The 21606-nt window shown below is 37.4% G+C and overlaps 4 protein-coding genes across 4 annotated transcripts in view; 3 read left to right on the top strand and 1 right to left on the bottom strand.

Moving 5' to 3' along the window:
- Window positions 1–3258, bottom strand: part of LOC132554242 (chromodomain-helicase-DNA-binding protein 8-like) — a 41564-nt gene extending 38306 nt beyond the window's left edge. The window contains exon 1 of the mRNA XM_060218549.1: window positions 892–3258. Within this exon, the coding sequence (XP_060074532.1) occupies window positions 892–3258 (2367 nt within the window). The remainder of the gene's footprint in view (window positions 1–891) is intronic.
- Window positions 3259–12317: 9059 nt separating this feature from the next.
- On the top strand, window positions 12318–13914 carry LOC132554267 (uncharacterized). Its single transcript, XM_060218574.1, has 2 exons — window positions 12318–13669; window positions 13713–13914. Exons 1-2 carry the CDS (start codon window positions 12318–12320, stop codon window positions 13912–13914), a joined length of 1554 nt encoding a protein of 517 aa, XP_060074557.1.
- A 3-nt stretch (window positions 13915–13917) lies between these two features.
- On the top strand, window positions 13918–14337 carry LOC132554266 (uncharacterized). Its single transcript, XM_060218573.1, has one exon. It carries the CDS (start codon window positions 13918–13920, stop codon window positions 14335–14337), a length of 420 nt encoding a protein of 139 aa, XP_060074556.1.
- A 4935-nt stretch (window positions 14338–19272) lies between these two features.
- Window positions 19273–20547, top strand: LOC132554265 (uncharacterized). Its single transcript, XM_060218572.1, has one exon. The coding sequence runs from the start codon at window positions 19273–19275 to the stop codon at window positions 20545–20547; it is 1275 nt and encodes a 424-aa protein (XP_060074555.1).
- Window positions 20548–21606: the final 1059 nt, after the last annotated feature.

The raw sequence follows: 21606 nt of genomic DNA, 5'->3' as shown, positions 1-21606 counted from the left end.
TCCATTCAAAGTTTTGTTTCTTTTTTCCATAGATGAAAATTTGCTAAGATAAAAAAACCTCTTTTCATTTGAAGTTGTATTTTGGTATTTTTTGTAATAGTTCAGGTAGAAATATTGTGTCATCAATGATCCATGAACAAGAAACTTCTATACAACCCACCAGGTATGATTTAAGTCTCAATGTAACCAAGTTTTTTGGTAGACCCTTGAACTTCGAAACATCAAAGTTTGACTATATTTCTACTACAAAGAGATTCATGAACAGTAGAAAACACTGCATATACAAAATAATGGACCCATTAAGTAGACAATTTTACCTTACTTCAACTAAACTTCAACTTGGGAAAGTATGAATGTATGCAGTCTGAAAGATATTTTCATATATGTATTTTTTATTTAAGCAGATCATCCTCTTTTGCCTGATTCCAAAATTGATATTATTGCACATTGAATAATTTTTAAACAATATCAAATAACCAGTCATAACATATTATTCAAATCAAAAAACAGATAATTTCAATTGCTTTGGAATTATTATTCAATGCCCGTATTTAAATAACCTATTTTTTTTAAATATCTGTCTTAATACCTCCAATAGAATATAAATCAAGTATACCACTTCCAGCCTCAAGGAAACCACTAGTACAAAAACACTAAACAACAACCATCAAATACAACATCAATTGATGCAATGTAATAACACACTACAGGTAGCACCTGCAGTTACACAGATAATCTAAAGTCATTTTTAACATACGGTAAGGAAGGACGGACACACAGCTACCAAGCTGGATTTGTGGTGAAGAAATCATTAAAAGCTCATATGGGACCAAATTTGACCTGAAAACAAAGAGGCATTCTCAACAGTAGAAAGGGGACATTGAGTCTCACCTGTATGATCACCTGTAGATTCTGCTGTGTCTGTTGGGGCATCACTTGGTTGAACTGTCCCTGAGAGGGGTCAATCTGCCCTGTCTGCTGGCCTTGCGGCTGGGTTGTGAGAGGACGCTGTTGGAGCATGCTCATAGAACCCCCTGGCTGAGAACTGACGATAACAATCTTCTGTTGCTGTTGATTTTGCGACTGATTGGGCAAGTTTGGACGTTGGATTTGAATGAATGATTGTCTTACACCTGTACCACTGACACTCGACTGCAGATGAATGACTTTCTGTTGATTGTCTGGTTGTTGCTGCTGCTGTTGTTGTTGCTGTTGTAGATTTGGAATTTGAAACACAAGTTGTTGTTGATTATGCTGAACTGGCTGATGTTGTTGCTGGGAAACCATATTTGAATTTGGAATATGTTGCTGCATCTGTTGTTGTTGTTGTTGCATCTGCTTTTGCCTTTGATGTGTTAATTCTTGTTTAGCACGCAGTGTACGAATTCGTTCCTGCAGATCCAGCATACCCTGTTGAGTTTGGTTGGTCTGTGGCATGTTATGCAGCTGCTGAAGTTGTTGCTGTAGATTCTGAATTTCCAGATTCACATTTTGTTGAACATTAGAAATATTCATATTAGTCTGTCCATTTATATTCACATTCTGTTGGCCACTCATATTCATGCTAGATATAGCCGATTGTCCACCTACATCCACTGCAGACTGACCACCTAAATTCACAGTTTGAGGGACCATACCCTGACCGAGACCCTTTACATTTGGACTCGAGGGTGCAACTCCAGAAGGTCTATTTGGGACATTGGTATTTACACTTGTCCTCATACCTACAGAGGGTAACTGAGTGTTTCCCACAGGGGCGTAAGTGTTTGACTTAATAGGAGTTTGATTCATTGAGGAATTACTACCCTCACTGCTATGGTACGGACTGGCAGTAGGCGTGGTCTGACCCCCAGACGGTGGCGACATTAGATCCATCTGAGATTGATGTAACTGTCTAGCATTTCCCTGAGAAGTAGGGGAGGTATGTGTGACATCTGGGGTATGGGAGGGTGGAGGCGTAGGCCTGGGAGGTGGGGTTGGTCTTGGGGAGGGTGTGGTCACGTGCTGAGAGTTCACACCAGGGAAACCTGGCATAAGAGTGTTGGTCTGATTAGGACTGGTGTTCTGGAAATGGTTTAGACGACTAGAGGTGTCTCCAATCCCTTGTGACATAGCATTCTGTGTCTGTTGGAATGAAAAGGTTTGGTAGTTTGACGTTGGAACAACAGAGTTCACTTGAGGTCGCTGGTGCACATAATTTCCTTGAAACGGTTGCTGTTGCGGCTGTATCTGTGTACTAGCACTGTAAGTAAGCCGCACATTGTTGGCCGTACTGATGCTGGGTTGTTGGAATGATGGCTGTGCCTGTGGGATGGCATGCTGCTGTTGCTGCATTTGGCCCATAGCATTCAAAGCACTGCTGGCAGACAATGGCACATTAGACATTACATTATGATTACCAGGCGGCGAGGCTAACCTTTGCATATTGTACACACCCGCTTGGTTTGCACTAGTGTTTGGATATTGACTAACATTTACTTGGGGAACAATATTTGAAGAGGATTTAGGTAAGGCATAGTCATGGTGAGTGAGGTATGTTGTCATAGGGGTTCCATCACCGAGTTGTGACGGTGCCATTTGCGGTTGCTGAGGTTGTGGGGTCTGCTGAAGCTGAGTCTGCAGTGGTCTCTGCTGATGGATAAAAGTACTTGCTTGATTAGGACTAGTCTGACTGTTGTTCCACATATTATTGGTCTGTTGTGATATGTTCTGATTGATCCCAATCTGGCGCTGGTGGGGATTAGGGAGACGAGGTCCCGTCATTGGTGTACTACCCATTCGATATGATTGATAACCACCTGGAGCCGCCTGTTGCTGCATCAACCCTCTACCCGCAGATTGGCTACCAAATGGAGGTTGCGTTGTCATCTGCTGGTTCTGCATCATTATTCTCGGTTGCCTTTGTCCATTGTTGATACCTGGCATAGCCACACTGCCCATCTGATGGATTCCCTGTTGCTGTTCATTATACTGGGGTGTAGCAAAGTTCTCTGATGAAAACTGCTGTTGTGCACCAGTACTTTGGTAAGACATTCCAGAAAATTGGTTCCCTGAGAGGTTAGGCATTTGAGAATGAGATGCACCGTAGCCAGTGTTGAGCAGCGGATCAGGTGGAATGCCACCCATACCCGTATTTGGGCCAAGCATGGAAGAGTCCATCCCATTCCCTGGACCTCCAATCCCAGTGTCTCCTCCTGTCAGCTCATCCAAAAACCCGCCGTCCGCATCAAACAAGCTGAGCATGGATTCGTCAGTCATTATGAGACGGACACCAGGCACATATGTGTCTGGTAGATCCCTATCAACGTATTCTTCACTATTACTTCTCTATAAAGTCCATCGTAGTTGCATCGACAGGACCAGTACTTGACTAGCACCTGAAAAAACAAAATTAAATTTGTTACATATTAACTTTTAATGGACATACGACACTATTTTTGGAAAAGTTTACCCATAATTTGAGTATAAGTCCTAACTGCTATAGACAATGGAAGTTTTTCTGTAAACCTTTCAGAAATTTATATGAAGACAATTCTACACCACACAAAATACAGAACAAGCAAATCCTTTTGCAGAACATACATTACACAATTTTGCTTAGACAAGCACAGAATATGTACATGATATGGAAATATAAAAAATACGTTGACAAACAAAGAAACAGCACTGAAGTTCAGACCACATTGAAAAAAAAATGTACAGATACCTGCATCAAGGAATGGAATAAGCAAAACAGACAAAAAGACAAATACTGCTGCTACACAGAAAAATGGACAACGCTACTCAACAGAATAATTTCACCAGCCTTTTCAGGCCAGGTGAGCTAAAAATCAATAAAATGCACGATTTCAATTGCTTTTACATAGAATCTTTGCCAGTTAGTCAATACAAAGCCAGGGGTTTTTTTTCTTCAACATTTCATCACCTTAAGATTTACTGTTGGTGCATTCAGCATGGACTAAACTTACACAGGTATACCAAGTCAAATGTCAATCAAACTGACTAGCCTTTAAAGCAGGAGTTACAAATTCTTCTCTATACTCTTATTTTTTGGACAAGCCAAATTTGAAAAATTTCAAAACCATTCTCTAATTAAAACAAAAAAACCCCAATGCTTTGAACTTCTTTTGAAAAAAACAGTAGTACCTTGTTATTATACTGACACAGTTAGTTGTACTGATGAAATGTAACAAAAACAATAAACGAATAATTGCAATAATTTTCAAACATGTTTAATTCATCCTATTCAAACCTATATCAATATAATGCAAAAACCATTAATTCACAACAATCAAATGCTGTTTGAAAAATCTGTGCTACCTGGCTCGAGATAGATGACACCAGTAACATTCAAACTGAAGTGAACTTTTACATTTTTGTTCCTGGTATCAAATAAATTATATGTCTGGGTCAGACATGGTAACTGACATCATCTCTAGACTTCATATCAGATAAATATGCAAATGAAAATTTTGCTTATTGCAACTTCTGACTATATTGTTACAAATTATTTTCATTAACCAATGCAATAAAATGTCACATATACAAGGATTCAATAAGAATTTACAGCTTGTACATATATGTAGCTAAACATTTCAAGAATTCTTTTTCATCAGTCATGTGTACATAAATAATTAGAACTTCCAAAATATTAAGAATATTCACTGTCTTTGTTTGTCTTATAAACCATACCTCTGTATCATCACTGTAAATAAATATATCAATAATATTAATTCTAAATTACCTTTGACATTCATTAGGTTCATAAGGTTGTCATTTTAATGATGAAGAATATTTCAAAACTTCTGATATGTAAATGCCATATGTACAGAGGTAAAAATATAGGTAGTTCTTCCCAAATAACTGGGGTTTTCCCCCAACCTTATGAACTTCAGGGGGATTTCTTATCAAAATTTTGGTAATTTTAAGAGATCAGGTTTCTAAAATCATATAAAATATAGTGAATACTACCAAAATGACAAACGAGTACAAACCATACTGTTTTCTTGAGACTAATGAATATATAACAAGTAACCTGTATAAAGATTGTATTAAAGCTGATTAGTTCTCCCGTTGGGGGCCCCATTTGAGGTCGAGATGAACCACGAATGAAACTCTTCTTGGTTGTACTGTTGTGTTCAGAATAAGAACCATATACATATTGAGACACAGAAATGACTAACAAACCATTGAACATTCACATATTATAGACCAACGACTTCGTGAAGACAAAGACGTCGGCCATTAGTGTACCGCGTGTGTGTGTACTAAGATAATGATTTTTGTGTTTGGGCCCCATCCACGGGACAACCCGTATTGTGTATTTACCGACGCACGTGCAGAGCTCTCAGAGTGACAACAACCGATTATTATTCACTAATTAACTCATTTTTCATTAATTAAGACATAAACTTCAACCAGAAGGTACATTTACCTATCCCTGTCACCACACAACAATGGAAAGTTTCCTTTGAACGCCATTTCGGTGTGTAGTTTTTGGAGAATTTTATCCAACAGAAGCCAGGGACAAATAGGGACCACCGTAAGGGGCATGTTGTCAATCCAAGGTAAACGACACACAGAATGATATAATTAACAAATAAATACACAAATTGAACAACATATAAACACCCTACCTGTCCTTTGTCAAGAAAAACAGACAATTTTCAACCGGATGATTTTGTTGAGTTTAGACCGCTTATAACCTCAACATCATGCATCGTGTGAATAGCAAGTGCCCTTTCATAACGAGGGTTTTGATTGGCCAGCGGATGAAGTTTGGAACTAGCAAATAATCAATGAAAATACAGATTGCAATACATGAATAACAAAAAATGCCAGCATAATAGATTAATTTCGTAAAAAAATAGTTGGTAATATTTTTCTTATGATATGTTAACAATTGTTTAGGTCATCTGCATTTTTTTTTATCCTTGAACGCTTCGACGTGTCCACCAATCAGATCAGCTGTTACAGACGCGTTTAATGCAATGGGCATATCTTCGCTGTCCGAAGATAAACCAATCACAATGGACTCTTTCAAAAGATCCCCGGATGCAATTACTAAATTTGTTTTTCAATGGCCAGGCGCAAATCAATCCAGTTAACAATAGTCTGTCTTCTCTATGCCTTCTCCCTCCAAAATCGGACTATTAAAACGGACATGCATCTGTGATTAGGTTAACGGATTGTTAAATAACACTTAGAACGTAGTAACAAACCTACCACCAACGATAATCAATATCTTTTTATACACAGATCAACATATATATATTTATTTATTATATATATATATGTATATATATATATATATATACATATATATGATATATGCTCGTATATAACTTAGAAAATTACGTAAGTGATATTTTTCAAATACTCGTTTACTTCTCCGGGATGTCCAATGCTTGCTCAGCCCCAGGTCAAATTACCTATTACATACAGACAGAGACGTCTCTGGTATAAGCTATTTTAACTGTATTATACAACACGGAGGTAAACACATGTTTATCAGCTGCTGTCGTGTGATTTAAATTGTTTGGAATGGACGTCATGCTTATATTTATAATCACACCTTATTTATAAAATACATACCATATATATGTATTATGACAGTACCATTTACAACTTTTCTTGGAATTCAAAATTTTACAAAAATGCAGAACTTGTTCTAAATTGTTTGTATTGGGTTTACATACGATTATATCTACTTGAAAAAAGTTATTGTATTTGATTTAAGATTTAGCTAATGTGCCGGTATTCTCTTTGTAGTTTCTAGAACTTCCGAATCCAAGATAGTTGCCTGTCAACCATTTTGCTTTTCTGACAAGTTCGAAAATGAAAATTACACAATTAGGCATGGGACCAAGTGGCACCTTCAAAAAATAACATATGAGGATGACCCGGAGTACTTCTCAAGAAATCGAAATGTAAGAAAATCAATGTCAAAATCCAAAGCGACTGTCTGTCAGCCCAATTCTATCTGTCTCTGAATAGACAGTGTAGTTCAAGAGACCAAAAGGCTCTACATATGGAAGTTGAGACTGATTATCTGTTTTTAAAAACTTAGCTATAACAATATTTCATGTTCAAAATCCAAAATGGTCGCATGTCAGCCATTTCGGTTCCCCAATCAGTTCCCAAATCGAAATAACACAACTAGGGACAAATTTCTGTGAAATTTGAGAAAGATCCATTCAGCATTTCGCAAGAAACAGCTATCACAAACTTTCATTTTCAAAGTCCAAAATGGCCTGCCAGTTGGGTTGTTGTTTTTTTTATCCATGGTCTTATAATCAAACGGGAACAACTAGAGAGCAATGGGAACCCTTACGTGAAATGTGAAAAAAATCCATCCAGTATTTCTCAAGAAATAGTGATAACAACAATTGTTTAATGACGGATATCGGACGGCCGACGGACCACGGACGCAGGACGATTTGAAAGACCCATCATCATGGGTGGAAAATCAGCCTAGTTCTGTTTACTAGCAGGAAATATAATTACATTTGTGTACTATCATCACGTTGTTAAATGCCTTTCCCTGTGGTCTCAAATAGCATGTTTTCCATACAAATAATTGTGTTTTTCGTTCGTAATTAATGATACAGACGAGTGGTTGGCTTTCGCTTATTTTTCAGTGTGCTAACTATTAGATTTAAGCCATATATATATGGTAGCTATTTATATGGAGAACAATGTTTTCGTTTTCTATCCACTTTTCGTTGAGGGTTTCATCCACTTTTCTATTTAACAGAAACGGACTCCCGATCTTGACTCTTCCTGAAACAAGAAAAAAAACCTCTTAGACTAACATTGTGGGAAAAGTTCAGTCGTACCGTAGGGTGAAAGGAAAAGTATAGAACAGAAACATAACTTAAGCATTACTGTTGTATTGAAAAAGTTGGGGATAAAGTGATTCTGTACACATGGACAGGGGTACTTCATCGTGGCTGGAACAGTGGACGTTATGTCCGTTATATTAGTTAGGTTTGTGGTACAGGATATTGTAAATGTTAATGATAACCGCTCCCTTGTTGAATATCCTAAAAAATGTCAAGTTTCTGAAACTTTTATACGTGTTTTACAAAAAATAATACAGGTAACATATATATATTATGTAATATAGGTAGTAAAACACACCTATATGACTTGGGGTGTAAGTAATCTATATTCCCACAGAAAGATACAACGAAATACAATACTTAACAATTAGGAAACAGAGTACGAAATGAAAGTTCTATATATAGCGTGACATAATTAATACATGAAAACCATCGGTCTGTTCTGATCCTTTATCAAAGTTGATCCCCTATTCTTGAAATACGGACGGCCTAAGTGTTTCGAAGATATGCCGGATATGACGTGCTTTTTTCTGTCGGTTGAAGAGGGACTGCATCGTTTCAGTCGTGGGTGGTACTTGTTTCACACACCCTTTAGAAGTGACACTCTTATTGTTAAGGATTCCACGAACCGGTTCTATAGTTTCAATACTATGAAGCATGCAAATAGATTTGATTTTGCTTTGCCAACTTTCATGTTGGTGGTGCCCGGACAAAGTGCGACCCTACACGTGACAGTACTTGTACATCTCGATACCACATATTCTCTAATTCATCCAAACTCACTTTGCCATACAAACTTTTTTTCAAAAGTCGTTGATAAATGGTTCATTTGGGTTACCTTTCTATACCCACATCGGTTTTAACAGGTGGGGACAACTGGTTCATTTGGTTTACCTTTCTATGCCCACATCGGTTTTAACAGGTGGGGACAACTTGTTCATTTCGTTTACTTTTCTATGCCCACATCGGTTTTAACAGGTGAAGACAATTGGTTCATTTGAAATACCTTTCTATGCCCACATCGGTTTTAACAGGTGGGGACAACTTGTTCATTTCGTTTACTTTTCTATGCCCACATCGGTTTTAACAGGTGAAGACAACTGGTTTATTTGGATTACCTTTCTATGCCCACATCGGTTTTAACAGGTGGGGACAACTGGTTCATTTCGATTACCTTTCTATGTCCACATCGGTTTTAACAGGTGGGGACAACTTGTTCATTTCGTTTACTTTTCTATGCCCACATCGGTTTTAACAGGTGAAGACAACTGGTTCATTTGAAATACCTTTCTATGCCCACATCGGTTTTAACAGGTGGGGGACAACTGGTTCATTTCGTTTACCTTTCTATACCCACATCGGTTTTAACAGGTGGGGACAACTGGTTCATTTCGATTACCTTTCTATGTCCACATCGGTTTTAGCGGGTGGAGACAACTGGTTCATTTCGTTTACCTTTCTATGCCCACATCGGTTTTAACAGGTGGGGGACAACTGGTTCTTTGGATAACCTTTCTATGCCCACATCGGTTTTAACAGGTGGGGACAACTGGTTCTTTGGATAACCTTTCTATGCCCATGTCGGTTTTAACAGGTGGGGACAACTGGTTCATTTAGATTACCTTTCCCCTTTCCTCGTTCTCCCTATCATTTGTTTGCTGTCTCCCGACACTCTTGTTTCAGAATTTTAAGACTTTTTTTTTGCCTGCCTTATTTCCGCCGTATTTCACTCTGGGAACAAGGTGTACATTTGTGGTTTTCCTGTTTTGACTTTGTGTATATCTTAGCTGACAAATTATGCTCTGTAGTATGAGGCTTCGTATTAATATTTATCTTCAAAATGTGATGTCAGTAATTCGAATTAATGATATACTTAATTAATTATTGATGTAATTGATCAATGTCACTAAATGTTGATTTCCTAGATTCATTTAAGTGATATAACTAATTCAAATAATTGAACTTATCCATTTATCAATTTCAATAATTCGAATTTGTGATATCAATAAATGAGTAAGTTTTATAACAATTTGTAGACAAATACTAGAACGTTGCCCCATGCTGAAGGCCTGTGATACATCTAATAGCAACGATTGTTTTCGAGAGACAAGGTTACGTATTTTTCACCCACCATGAACTTAGAGTAATGCCTTTTTGGAATTAATTTTTATTTTGCATCTTCTCTTTTTTTTTTTTTTTTTTTTTTAAATTTTTGTTGGCAGCGTATTTTAAACCTTGTTAGGAAATGCAAATACTGAATTCCAATTCAGCATCAAGTGAGAGTATGAAGGGAAGATTTACACGGGGACATTCGAAATTGTTCACAGAGAACAAGACAGGTGTTTCGGAAGGATAAACGTCTTCTGCTTCGTGGAGAAATCTGTAAATTTAAGTAAGTGATATCACAAGCACGTTTAAGAACCATGGATAGAGGCGTACCAGTCATCACATAAGTCGCCTCCCCAGTAAATATGTCACGCAATTGAATATTAATATTTTTGATGGATTTGGTGAAATGATTGTATTGCCTTTTCCTTTATACAAAAGCTCCTGCCTCTCGCTTTCTTATTCCGCCTTCACAGACTTAGTTTGCTATTATTGTTTACTGATCTATACAACTGGAGAATTGACAGAAATACCAATGTCAAAAAAATAACAAAAGGGCACATGCATAGTGAAAGCTGTAGATTATCTGACAAGTTAATTGACTCAGCATCAATCAAATTATCTGTGATATGGGACAGCAGATATTAAAAAGCTTAATATACTTTATAATTAATTTATTAAATTAATTATTTATCTATAAATAATTTATAATCTATGATATGTAAGTTTTAGCGATTTATGTATAAGTGTATTTCTTATTTATATTGTGACTGGAAGCAGAAAGTAAAACACATCACACCAGAAAAAAGTAGTAATTCATAGAGGCAACATTATTTATAGTGGTTCATGTCACGGATTGACCGACGGTAAGATCCGTTGTGTCCTTCGGCAAGACGCCTCCCCCAGTATGGGTGTTTCTTAAGAGAAATATCGCATTCTGTACAGGCTGAAGGGAGGTAACTGGAACTTTGAAACGGTGGTTATCTCCCATGGATTAGATATACACTGTGTCTTGTCGAAATGAGTTTTGTACACGATATTATTTTAAAGAGACCCCCTTCTGTAGAAATCCGCCATAAGCCTTGCAAGACAAGGCGCTATTTTACAGAGGTTCCACTTACTGAAGAAACGCCTTAAAAAGTAATTTACATTGGGATTTTTTTTACAGAGGTCCCACCTTCTATAGATAGCCACAAAGGGCTCTTTGACAAGACAATGTGTTATTTCAGAGCAATTCAACCTTCTGTAGATATCGGATTGTATATGCTTTGCGTTTGCTAGTCTACCACACGGCGGAATTTTACAGTCCTGGCCCCACTTGTATAAAACATCTCAACTTGAGATTTCCTCAAGCCCAGATTTTCCTCAGCTAATATCTCCTTGAAAATATCTTGTATGAAAATTCCTCAAGGAATTTCAGGACATCCTAGCCGATGCCTTCCTCCTGTTCCTTGAGAAAATTTTATACAAGCCGTTTTTGAGAAGATAGCAGCTGAGGAAAATCTCGACTAGAGGAAATCTCAAGTTGAGATGTTTTATACAAGTGGGGCCTGGTTAGTTTTCACGACGTCAATCACATTCGGCATACTGGTACAGTGTGTATCTGGATTGTCGAGTTATGCTCCACGACTTCATCTTGAAAGAGGTTGATCAAACGTTGTAATGATTTGTCATGATATTGTCGTTATTTTGTCATAGTTTGTCGTAATGTGTCATTATTAAGTCACATTTTGTTACGTTTTGTCAAGATTTTGTTATCATTTTATCAATTTGTCACGACTTGCCATGATTATGCTATCATGTTGCGGTAGAGTATTATGATTTGTGGTAAGTTGTCACGATTTGTTGTCGTTTGTCATTTTGTCACAGTTTGTCAAGGTTTGTTATAATTTAGCATCATTTTGTCATACGTTGTCACGGTTTTTCATAGTTTGTCATTGTTTTGTAACAATTCTTACAAAAAGTGTAAACAAAACAAAAAAAGTAAGAATATACAGCAAAATGGGCTTAAAATGCAGTGGAAAATGTGTTTAAAAAGAACGAAGTAGGCCACATAAGTCAGATATGTTAAATAATCCTAAATGGACAGACCAGCTAAACAAGCCAAACAAGCGAGACATGTGAATTGAGTCTGCTTAGCGAGATAAGACAGATATGCTAAGAAAAGTCAAATACGGAAGAAATGGTGAATAAGCGAAATAAACAAAATCAGCGAAATGAACCAGACAAGCGAAACAAACGATAGGAAATAAGCGATACAAGACATGCAAGTGAAATAAAGAAGATACGCCATATAAGCCAATTATGGCAGATAAGGTTAATAAGAAAAATAAGCCAGGTAAGAGAAATTAGCCAGACAAGCCAAACATGCTAAACAAACGAGACAAGACAGACAAGTCAAACATGCTAAACAAACGAGACAAGACAGACAAGCCAAACATGCTAAACAAACGAGACAAGACAGACAAGCCAAACATGCTAAACAAACGAGACAAGACAGACAAGCTAAACATGCCAAACAAACGAGACAAGACAGACAAGCCAAACATGCTAAACAAACGAGACAAGACAGACAAGCCAAACATGCTAAACAAACGAGACAAGACAGACAAGCCAAACAAACGAGACAAGACAAACAAGCCAAACATGCTAAACAAACGAGACAAGACAGACAAGCCAAACAAACGAGACAAGACAGACAAGCCAAACATGCCAAACAAACGAGACAATGCAGACAAGCCAAACATGCTAAACAAACGAGACAAGACAGACAAGTCAAACATGCTAAACAAACGAGACAAGACAGACAAGTCAAACATGCTAAACAAACGAGACAAGACAGACAAGTCAAACATGCCAAACAAACGAGACAATGCAGACAAGCCAAACATGCTAAACAAACGAGACAAGACAGACAAGTCAAACATGCTAAACAAACGAGACAAGACAGACAAGCCAAACATGCCAAACAAACGAGATAAGACAGACAAGTCAAACATGCTAAACAAACGAGACAAGACAGACAAGTCAAACATGCTAAACAAACGAGACAAGACAGACAAGTCAAACATGCTAAACAAACGAGACAAGACAGACAAGTCAAACATGCTAAACAAACGAGACAAGACAGACAAGTCAAACATGCTAAACAAACGAGACAAGACAGACAAGTCAAACATGCTAAACAAACGAGACAAGACAGACAAGTCAAACATGCTAAACAAACGAGACAAGACAGACAAGCCAAACATGCCAAACAAACGAAACAAGACAGACAAGTCAAACATGCCAAACAAACGAAGCAAGACAGACAAGTCAAACATGCCAAACAAACGAAGCAAGACAGACAAGTCAAACATGCCAAACAAACGAAACAAGACAGACAAACGAAACATGCCAAACAAACGAGATAAGGCAGACAAGCCAAACATGCCAAACAAACGAGACAAGACAGACAAGCCAAACATGTCAAACAAACGAGACAAGACAGACAAGCCAAACATGCCAAACAAACGAGACAAGACAGACAAGTCAAACATGCCAAACAAACGAAGCAAGACAGACAAGTCAAACATGCCAAACAAACGAAACAAGACAGACAAACGAAACATGCCAAACAAACGAGACAAGGCAGACAAGCCAAACATGCCAAACAAACGAAACAAGGCAGACAAGCCAAACATGCTAAACAAACGAGACAAGACAGACAAACGAAACATGTCAAAAACGAGACAAGACAGACAAACGAAACATGCCAAACAGACAAAACAATGCAGACAAGCCAAACATGCTAAACAAACGAAACAAGACAGACAAGTCAAACATGCCAAACAAACGAGACAAGACAGACAAACGAAACATGCCAAACAAACGAGACAAGACAGACAAACGAAACATGTCAAACAAACGAGACAAGACAGACAAACGAAACATGTCAAACAAACGAGACAAGACAGACAAATGAAACATGTCAAACAAACGAGACAAGACAGACAAACGAAACATGCCAAACAAACGAAACATGCCAAACAAACGAGACAAGACAGAAAAACGAAACATGTCAAACAAACGAGACAAGACAGACAAACGAAACATGCCAAACAAACGAGACAAGACAGACAAACGAAACATGCCAAACAAACGAGACAAGACAGACAAACGAAACATGTCAAACAAACGAGACAAGACACACAAGCCAAACATGCCAAACAAACGAGACAAGACAGACAAACTAAACATGCCAAACAAACGAGACAAGACAGACAAGTCAAACATGCCAAACAAACGAAACAAGACAGACAAGCCAAACATGCTAAACAAACGAGACAAGACAGACAATCGTAACCGGCAAACAAACAAAACAAGGCAGAAAAATCAATCATGGTGAGCCAAAGTGCAGCTTATTTGAAGACACTGACCACGTTTTCCATTTACCCTGAAGTACCGATTGAAAATTCATACTATTGAAACTTCAACAGTTTGTTACATTTATTCAACCTTTGTTTACGCTGAATTATGCGTGATGATTCATGTCAAAAAAATTACTCCGCACGGAAATAAAGTTCCACACTTCAAAAGATATACAAAACAACTTAATGATTTTTTCGTAAATAAAATTGTTTGTTGAATAAAAAAAAATAGCTTATTCAAACAGTTATTTTTATTTTTTAAAGGAATTATTGAAGTAGGTCAGAATGTAATTCTGTCGAATTCATGCACGTGCTTAAATACAACTGTTTCCGTTACTGCCAAATACAGCAAACATAGATGTTGTAGGTGTATTCCGACAATGGCAGAACAGTTGCAGGATACATAAGTATATACGGATTATCACCGTCAGACCGGATCCTGCAGTGTGTAATTGATCCCGTTGTGTATTGTTAGAATATATATATATTGTTAATAAAATACCGACATGCCTACAAACTCCGATGGACTTCGTGCCAAGTCTCTGTGAACGAATTCCAGTTGGACGAAACGAGGACAAAATATTAACAAAAACATTTTATACGGAGACACATTAAACTATGCTAAGAGAATGAGACGGGTAGATCTAAACGTCCCCAGCTTCATCGACGACACCCGCCATGTAAATCTTGGTAAATACCTATGTTAATGTCACTTCCCAATGGTAACGATGTTAATAGCAACGGGACAACTGAAGCATACCTCAAAATTTACATCAAACAATGGCAAATAGATATATCTGTCAGATGTAGATAATTTACACGGAAATTATAATGATGGTAACAAGTACCTGACTATAGATTCAAGTAGAACACATACTACATATCACGTGTCATAAAGGTGGACAACACGTTTCAAATGAAATTTGTAATATAACAATAAAAAACATTAATCTAAATGATCCCGTGACCAATAGAAAAGGTGTAGGTTGTCCAATACTAGATATTTACATGCAGAATAATATTTTTTCTTTGTGTTCATGTATAGCTAGCGGGTAATCACCGTTAGACCTCGATCATATAGTGTGTAATTATATGATTCCATTGTGTATTGTATGGCACAAAGGAGACAGAAAACCACACAAATAAATAATATATTGTGTAAAAGTAACATTTACACTTCCACTTAATGATCCATGGTACCAATAAAGGCAGCGAGACTGATCGAGTTTTTAAAAAAAATTCCACTCGACCTTTCCCTATTATGACGCTGTAGTGGCGGTATATCTGTTGACCTGGCCTCTTAAACATTTGATAGTGAGTGGATAATTGTATACAGTTTGGGATACTTTCCCTTGAGGTATGAGGGTTTGTTTCTGTAAAGTATTTAATTTCTTTTTGACGACTACATAGCCTTAACCTAAACAAAAATAGTGGAAGGTCACATTTCACTTAAGTTGTCAATATCGGGACTGGTAGCGACGGGAGTAGTTTTACAGAACGTCAGTACGCCCAATACACTTAATTGATTATAACACATAAGGGTTGAACTTTTAAAAAACAAATTTCAAGTGCAATCTTGTCGACTCTTGAGATTTCAATTTAGATGCAACATTGTTTGGCCGTGTCACAATTGTGGAACAGTGAACCCATAACACACGTGCAGCAATGTGATGTCAAAATATGACTTTAAAGCTGTCATTAAGAAGTGACTGAAGGGGCACCTGTTAATTTGGTAAATTTCGTGTTCAAAAGACATTTGCTGAGGATAGTTCCACGTCACTGGTGAAAAAATGAGACCATACTTGCGGTTCGACTGATATCACAACGACCTTATCCTTGGCCAGGAATTATTGTGTGTTAGTTCTTTGTTTGGGGAACTTTATACCTGTGATCACGGACCTACACAGAAGCTGGCGACATATTTGTAGGATTCCATTAATTTACGTATAAACAATATCTTATTCCACATCAAATAAGGACAAACTGTTGCCCTGGCAAACACTAATGAAAACTGGATTTTAAGACAAATAGTTTGTTGGACTTCTACAGAACCGCTATTGATACAGGTGTCTAGGACTTGTGAGGGCTATCGTGGTCTATATAGAAGTAATTATTGTAAGTATGTATGATATTATACCACAAATAGTTTTATCATACGGTTCAAAATATAAACATGCAGTTGATGCACTTTTAAATCCATCCACAAAGTTCGAAAACTATACATGGAGTAAGTTCAACTCTAATCTATATTTCAAAATTGATTTCCTCATATTGGTTCATAGTATCGCCGACGAATCCTAGAAGGACGAAAATGCTGTTTGATGCAGTCTTATTTGTATTTGAAGGCGCCATTCACTTGTGTGTGTGTTGATAAATTATATCTGCAGTTCTATTTTGACCACCATAATTAGAAATACACAAGAACATCATTTAAGCGTTGAAACAGGTCAATACCAAAGGTTGTGGTTTTTAGGTAACGGAAGAGAATTGGAGGATGAAAATCATTTCATATTATTATTTACGATCGTTGTATTGATCGCATTGAGAAATATTCTATTTCTTTTTGCGAAATTAAGTTGGACACCTTTGATTGTCGTTAGTTTGCCTGTTGGTTCCATTGTTTTATACATTGTTCTTATTTGGGAACGTGACATTATTTACTAGGATTGACCAAAACTTACGTAGCGGGTGTCATCAATGAAGCATGTGACGCTTACTCTCCCCGAACACGTGATCTTATTCTCCATGTATTTTTTTCATTTGTCTCGGTACATGTTGACATGTCGGTATTTTCTTATTGTTTTTATGTAACCTTACTCATAATCAAAAATATTATATGTAAAGCTGTGGTGCCCCTCTATATACACATTACCTTAATTATTTACAAGTAAAAATGTAAAAACTTTGAGAAACTTAAATAGATACTTAATTCATGTTTCGTAAGAAAGAAAGGTCACAACTAAATGTTTGACACCACATTATTTCTAATACTGTACCGGTGTCAACAATTAGGTTTTGTTCATAAAATAAGTATCCGTTGTGATCTTAGCCATCTTGAACACGTGGATATTGTTATGGATATATGATATATAATATAAACAGAATACAGAATAGACAAACTCAACAAAGAAAATACCAACATGTAAAACTCAATGTCGATGAAACTAGAGCAAAAAATGGCAACAAGTAAGATTTAGACCGAGATTCATGAAAAAGTACAAGGAGAATAAGATCAGAGTTCTGAAAGAGTAAGCGGTCTTCTGCTTCATCGAAGACACCCGCAATGTATTTTTTTTTTTTTTTTTGGTAAATCCAAGTATGTATAATTACGTTCTGAAATGACAACATGATAAGCAATGACGGAACCATTTGGTATAATAATGAGCTTCAGATATGTCCACTTTTTATATCGCACATAGACAGAATATCTTTCTATGTTGCCATTATGATTACCTAAATTTTTCCTTTAATCTTCCTCAAAACTCAAAACCCTATGTTGTGAGACTATTGACATGCCGGTATTTTCTTGGTGGTTTTTATTGTCAGTTGTCAATATCTTCCACGAAAATCATGACATTGGGAACAAACTGTTGAATATCGAATTAACTGCGATATGTAAACACCGAATGTTAGTGACTTTGTAAAGTTGTTATCCAGAAATGGAAATCCATCTATGGAAACTGCAATAATTACGATTATCACACAGCTTGGTGGAAGTTTGTCCTGTTTTCGTTGTAGGAAAAATCGCGGTAAGCGGTTGATATAAAAGAGTCTGCTGTGTCCTTGATTTCCAATTCTGGTGTATATATATCATGGACCTGGTCAGCGAATTTCTTGTTGTTTAAACACTAGACGTCATCAATATATCTCAAAATGAAGTTAAATGTGGCCTGTTTTGAATAACCTCTTTGATAAATTCAGCCTCGAATGAAATCTTAAAAGACAGTCATGAAAGGGGACATAAACAGTGAGTTAAATTGCATCATACATGTTTCGGAACATTTTCTTCAGGTTGGTAGTCAACATACTGTCTCTTGTCTATTTTTGGTCAATCATATACCATCTCGTCGCACTATGTTTGACCTTAGTGTACTTGGGATTATAGTACACCCGATTCCTTACCATCACTACGTACGTCAGTGCTAGTACGCTCCACAGTGTTCAATGTCTGATGAAGGTGACCGTGTAGTCAGCGAAAGGTCACTCTGTAAATCTTTGATGGTTGTGATTTAAAAACTCATGCATGTTTTATCCTTCATAATTAAATAGTAAAATGCATCTGTTTCGCCGTTCTCGTCGTTGATGGTAGGACATGAGAGACTTACAATATGTTAGTAATCGGACAATGAATTAAACTGTATCATACAGCTATTTCGTCTTTCTAGAATCCGACCATGATAGTAGGGACTAAAAAGGGGACGAGTGAGGAAAAGAAAATTCAAATTGTCAAAGCATAGATCATTTCACTCTAAATCATGCCGATATTTAAATGAAGTAAAATACAGATGCAGATATACAGGAAACCTTAGGGACTAAAACCTGCCAATAGTGTTTACAGCATGTAGTAAAAAACAGTGCAGAAGACTTGCAAGTGACTTAACCCTAGAGACGACTCTAATATTAGTGGACCATCAAAGTTCTCCAATAAAACCTTAAAATATAGGACAGGTGGGATAGTATCTATAGAACAGAGGATCTAGTACAGTTAAAATATTGTACAAAGATAATGTTTCTCCTATGTCGATTTCACTGTATTTTACGGTGTCCTTTTAAATATATCTCCATTGTGAATTTTAATATCGCTATTCATCTTATGTGCTTGTCCATTAAATTAGAGTAATGTGATTCCGATTTCGCCACGATGCGTTCTAGAGTTGTACATTTTATCCGTATATATATTTCAGATAAGAACAATGCCCAGAAAGCTGCTGCCGGATCACCTGTTTGGTGAAACAGCAAATAGCTCCATCGTACGGATGAGCAATGACGCCATGCTACAGACTAAGATGAAAAATAAACACGAAAGATGGAAACTACTGAAGGAGCTTAAACAATTGATTTCTAACGAGAAGGTAGCGCGAGTACACACTAGAAGGGAGCTGGAGACTCTGCGGGATGAGTACATGAAGATGATAGCCTGTGGCTGTGTATACAAGGAACACTGCTTCGAGAGATATGATCCCGTCCTGAATAGACGACAGACAACTGAGAAAAACAATGTCGTTAACAATACATTCTCTCGACAAACCTCGATGTGTTCTACACAACTACCCGACATCGACGACTGTCCTGGCTATGTGAGGGTATTGAAAAGGAATCCGGTGAGGAGGAGCAAATCCGACATATCTGACGTCAGACGTACGGACGACAGACCGACGCACACAGCTTTCTCTCGGACTAGATTCTCTTCTATAGCCGACAGTAACATCAGTGATATTTCAACAGTGGAAAATAGAAATCTGGAGCTAGATGACCCGGAAAACGAAATGAAACCTATTCCTGAAGAAAATGGTACGGGTGATGAGGAAGGAGAGGAAGAGGAGAAGAAAATAGCTTCGGCTCTATCTACAATATTAGCGATTAAATTTCATGCTTTGGTGATGTGGAAACAACAAATTCACAAGGTTCCAGAAAGGTCTGTTTCGGAACGTCCGAGATTTGTTCGGAAAAAGACCACAGGTGAAGCCCCTCCATCATCCGACATCCGAGCACCATTGTCACGACAACCATCGATGTTACCAGGAGATTGTAAAACAATCTTTGGAATGAAGAAGTTCATTGAACGCGAAGTGTCAAACAGGATAATCGTGCTTTCGTCGCCAAAGAAAGACAGAGCAAAAATGGACAAAATGATTGAAAAGGTGCGTCTCCCACAACTCATTGAAAGGCGCAAAACGACTTCGGCAATATTTCGAGATTTCCGAACGTACAAAGAATCGCTGCATAACCGCCACTCGGAAACTAACACGCTGGACCACAACAAACCCAAAGTCGATATACTAGACCACATCAGATTAGTAGCAAGTGAATCAGAAGACGATTTACCTGTACACGAGGACAGCTTGGAGGCTGATAAGTCGGACACCAAGGTGTCAGAGTACCACAAGTTGGAATCCAACAGATCAGATGAAAGTGCTGTGTCTTCTACTAGACTTTCCATAGATAATACCAAAAGTGCTTACGCATAGGTTCCCTCAGTAAGCAACATGTGTCAGCAGTATACGGAATATCGGACTTTTCGTAACTAGCCTCCAAAGTGCTATGAACAGGTCATCTCACCAGCAATATGTGGTAGCTGTTGATGGAATATAAGACTTTCTATAGGTGGTTAGGACCCTCGGTAGCAACAAGTTTCATGAAGTCCGTGGAATATCAGTCTTTCTATAACTAGTGGCAGGAGATAGGCTTCCTCTGTAGTTGCATATATCTGACAGAATATCTGAACAAATAGAACTTCGTTTTGGCAAGGTGTCAGTTACTACGTGGGCACTGAAAACGACAGAACTTGTAAAATCTCGTAAGACCCGAAGGTGTTTTGGTATATAATGTCGTTCTCCTGACTATGGAAATGTTAATCATATCTTCATGCTTTGATCACAATAAGATCGGCGGTAACTAGTAATCATTTATAACGATCCAAAAGGCATTGCTAACATACGATACTATCATATTATAGCGGTGATAACTCATTATTGTTAGTCTGTATTGTAACACAGCCATCGTTAGTAGTTAATCATCAGCTTAATCAGTTGGTATTCATAGACATGTTATCATCACCTCCATTAACTCTTTTGATTCTCTGACATTTTACCTGTTGCCGTCTCCAGCGAGTACAAAAATTGTCTCTACTGATACAGAACATGTACATAGAATAGGTTCTTTATACGCATTTGTTTGTTTCTTAAAATGATTGCAACCAAATTAAAAACACCAATGTGACATTTTTTTGTATTACCTTAACAACGGCGTATGTTTTCGTATGAACATTATCGGTTCTGTGTAACTTGCTAACAAATGCAATGAGAGTATACCTATACATTACAGTAGGTGTTCCGGAAGGTAAGCGTTTTCTGCTTCATAGACGATACCCGCTCTATGTTAATCTTGGTTAATCCAAGCAAGTAATATCATGTTCCCAAATAAGAACGAGGTTAACAACGAAACCAACAGGAATACTAGAATAGAACACATTCTAGATATCTAACTTGACATTGTGCAAGAAAATGAAACAATTCCGTATGAGATAA

This window comes from Ylistrum balloti, unplaced genomic scaffold, assembly GCF_031769215.1.
Source record: "Ylistrum balloti isolate Yb309-2 unplaced genomic scaffold, AGI_CSIRO_Ybal_v1 Utg370388, whole genome shotgun sequence".
In the NCBI taxonomy this organism is placed as follows: Eukaryota; Metazoa; Mollusca; class Bivalvia; order Pectinida; family Pectinidae; genus Ylistrum; species Ylistrum balloti.
Note: the sequence above shows the minus strand (reverse complement) of the source record. Positions and strands in the feature narration are given on the sequence as shown.

Bases quoted from the DNA above. Each gene is read 5' to 3' on its own strand.
- LOC132554267 (XM_060218574.1), top strand. From the start codon at position 12,318: ATGCTAAACAAACGAGACAAGACAGACAAGTCAAACATGCTAAACAAA. The intron at 13,670-13,712 runs GTCAAAAACGAG...CATGCCAAACAG, and splicing joins AAGACAGACAAACGAAACAT to ACAAAACAATGCAGACAAGC.
- LOC132554266 (XM_060218573.1), top strand. From the start codon at position 13,918: ATGTCAAACAAACGAGACAAGACAGACAAACGAAACATGCCAAACAAA.
- LOC132554265 (XM_060218572.1), top strand. From the start codon at position 19,273: ATGCCCAGAAAGCTGCTGCCGGATCACCTGTTTGGTGAAACAGCAAAT.